This window comes from Oncorhynchus kisutch, linkage group LG6 (assembly GCF_002021735.2).
Source record: "Oncorhynchus kisutch isolate 150728-3 linkage group LG6, Okis_V2, whole genome shotgun sequence".
In the NCBI taxonomy this organism is placed as follows: Eukaryota; Metazoa; Chordata; class Actinopteri; order Salmoniformes; family Salmonidae; genus Oncorhynchus; species Oncorhynchus kisutch.
The window spans coordinates 69,930,166-69,932,665 of record NC_034179.2 but is presented as its reverse complement, the minus strand read 5'-3'; the positions used below and the strand labels follow the sequence as shown (position 1 = coordinate 69,932,665).

At 44.1% G+C, this 2,500-nt stretch overlaps 1 protein-coding gene across 2 annotated transcripts in view; it reads left to right on the top strand.

Annotated features, from left to right (window-relative positions):
* The window catches only part of LOC109891919 (zinc finger protein 385C), a 194,571-nt gene that overhangs the window by 124,689 nt on the left and 67,382 nt on the right, over positions 1–2,500 (top strand). Inside the window, exon 1 of one of the 2 annotated variants that reach the window (XM_031827303.1) lies at positions 277–646. The exons of the other annotated variant lie outside the window; for it this stretch is intronic. Within the exon in view, the coding sequence (XP_031683163.1) occupies positions 637–646 (10 nt within the window). The 5' untranslated portion in view covers positions 277–636. Of the gene's footprint in view, positions 1–276; positions 647–2,500 lie in introns of those variants that run through there. 2 annotated transcript variants of the gene reach the window in all.

Below are 2,500 nucleotides of genomic sequence, written 5' to 3'. Positions count from 1 at the left end.
TGTGATTGATACATATAAATGATCACCTTGACCTGGCTCCTCCCTCCATCAGGGAGAGTGACATTACTCTTGTAGTCGTTTCACAAAGCCGTCATCGCGGAACCGTTATCTAAGAGACAATATGCGCTGTTAAAATAACACCAGCTTCTTTTCCCATTTGCGCTGTCCGCTCAGGTTAAACGTCGGCCAGCTGAGCAAGAAAGAAAGAGCGAGAGAGAGAGAGAGAGAGAGAGAGAGAGAGAGAGAGAGAGGGGGGGGGGGGGGTTGCAAGCAACCAAACCGTCATCTCTCCATTCCCCTTCCCTCGCCTCCTTCGGGCCACGCCGAGCAGCAGATCAATATGGGGTCTAATTGAGGAGCATGTGTATCATTCTTCCTTAGTTGTAGTAGTTGGGATCTGTTGGGATTTGTCCCCGAGGAAGAAAAAGGATTACAAAGAGAGAGCGACAGAGACTGGGAAATAGGGCAGAATATATAGCAGTCGCTTCTTTTAGTTGTGTTTGTTTAAACTCCCGGAGCGGAGCATATGATACTTGTGCGTCGTTGCATGCACCTACTTTTCTGGGGATACCGCGTAATATTTACGCGCTGTGAAACACCGAGCTGGAGCGACGTCTATTCGGTCCTGGACGCACGATGCTGATCGGTAAGTCTCGAGTTTTTGACCTTTTTATTCAGAAACCTCGCTGATGTGGCTTCGAGGGTCCGCTTTCGGTTCTTTAGTTTCTGGAGACGTGTAGCCCACGGTCGGCCATATAGAACACCCGACTCGAGCACTGGTCGGTTTATCCTTTTTAAACAGACGTGAATTTTATATAAATTATGACAATGTTTTATCTAAATATAGCTCTGTAAGTTGTACGCATTAGCGGCAAGACCAGTGCGCAGTTGAATTCTCACATATGTATGAGGGACAGTCAAATTCAGACGCAGATTAATGTACAGTGTTGGGTGGTAACTGTAGTCTATGGAATTTATTTGTTTGTACACAAGTGGAATATTTGTCTTGCCAGACCATTGGAAGTGTAGGATACCGCAGCGACCCGAAGATTGCTCACAATGATCCCGTAAAATCTCCTTCAAGTTCGGAGTTGTGGATCATCGGTGACGTTAAGCCTGCATCATATTTATTCCTTCTATTAACAGTTAAAATGTGAGTTTTCGTTCAAATTTGACATGCTATCGAAAGTAGACTGCAGAATGAATCCCATTTTTTGGAATGATGAAATATTTATATTTGAACATTTCTCATGTAATTTATCTTCAAGGACGAATCCAGTGTATACCAAACTTTATATTCAACAAATATGAATGTATCTGCTGTTTTGATGTTGAGCTTGAGTTGATCTCTCCTCAACTTGCCGGGTGCGTAGGCTATCGGTCTCATACCTGTGAATGGTTGAATTAAATATATACAGAAAGCTATATAATGCATTTGAAAAACCACGCGGCTCCTTGTTGGTTAACTCTAATAACGTCATTATTCATGTTAGACCTTAGAAACGAAATCTGAAAGTGAATGATTGCCTTAATTAAAGACGGTCCTCTCCGGGATTCTGCTTCTTCAATGCTGCTGGGGGAGGGGGGGGGGGGGGGGTCTCAACGACTCACAGTCGCTTCAACTATAGACTTTTTTTCCTATACTGTGGAATAGGCTATTGCAATAGGTCAATCAATTTCGTTTATATTGTCAATAATAATTAATGGACATCTTACATTTTGTAATTTAAGATATAGATTTAGTATTGATGTATCGATTGTCTGCATAGTATTGAGGATTTTTACTTTGAGATAGACAAATAGGCTACTAAATAGATATCAAATCATTGATCCACACACACTGGCCAATTTGCATTGTGGGGTATCACACCATTAAGCAATCACTAAAGCCTATTATAGAAACTGCCCTCTATACATAGGAACCACCTGCCCTCTATACATAGGAGCCACATGCCCTCTATACATAGGAACCACCTGCCCTCTATACATAGGAACCACCTGCCCTCTATACATAGGAGCCACCTGCCCTCTATACATAGGAACCACCTGCCCTCTATACATAGGAGCCACCTGCCCTCTATACATAGGAGCCACCTGCCCTCTATACATAGGAGCCACCTGCCCTCTATACATAGGAACCACCTGCCCTCTATACATAGGAGCCACATGCCCTCTATACATAGGAGCCACCTGCCCTCTATACATAGGAGCCACCTGCCCTCTATACATAGGAGCCACCTCACCTGCCCTCTATACATAGGAACCACCTGCCCTCTATACATAGGAGCCACATGCCCTCTATACATAGGAACCACCTGCCCTCTACACATAGGAACTACCTGCCCTCTATACATAGGAACCACCTGCCCTCTACACATAGGAACTACCTGCCCTCTATACATAGGAGCCACCTGCCCTCTATACATATGAGACACCTGCCCTCTATACATATGAGACACCTGCCCTCTATACATATGAGACACCTGCCCTCTATACATAG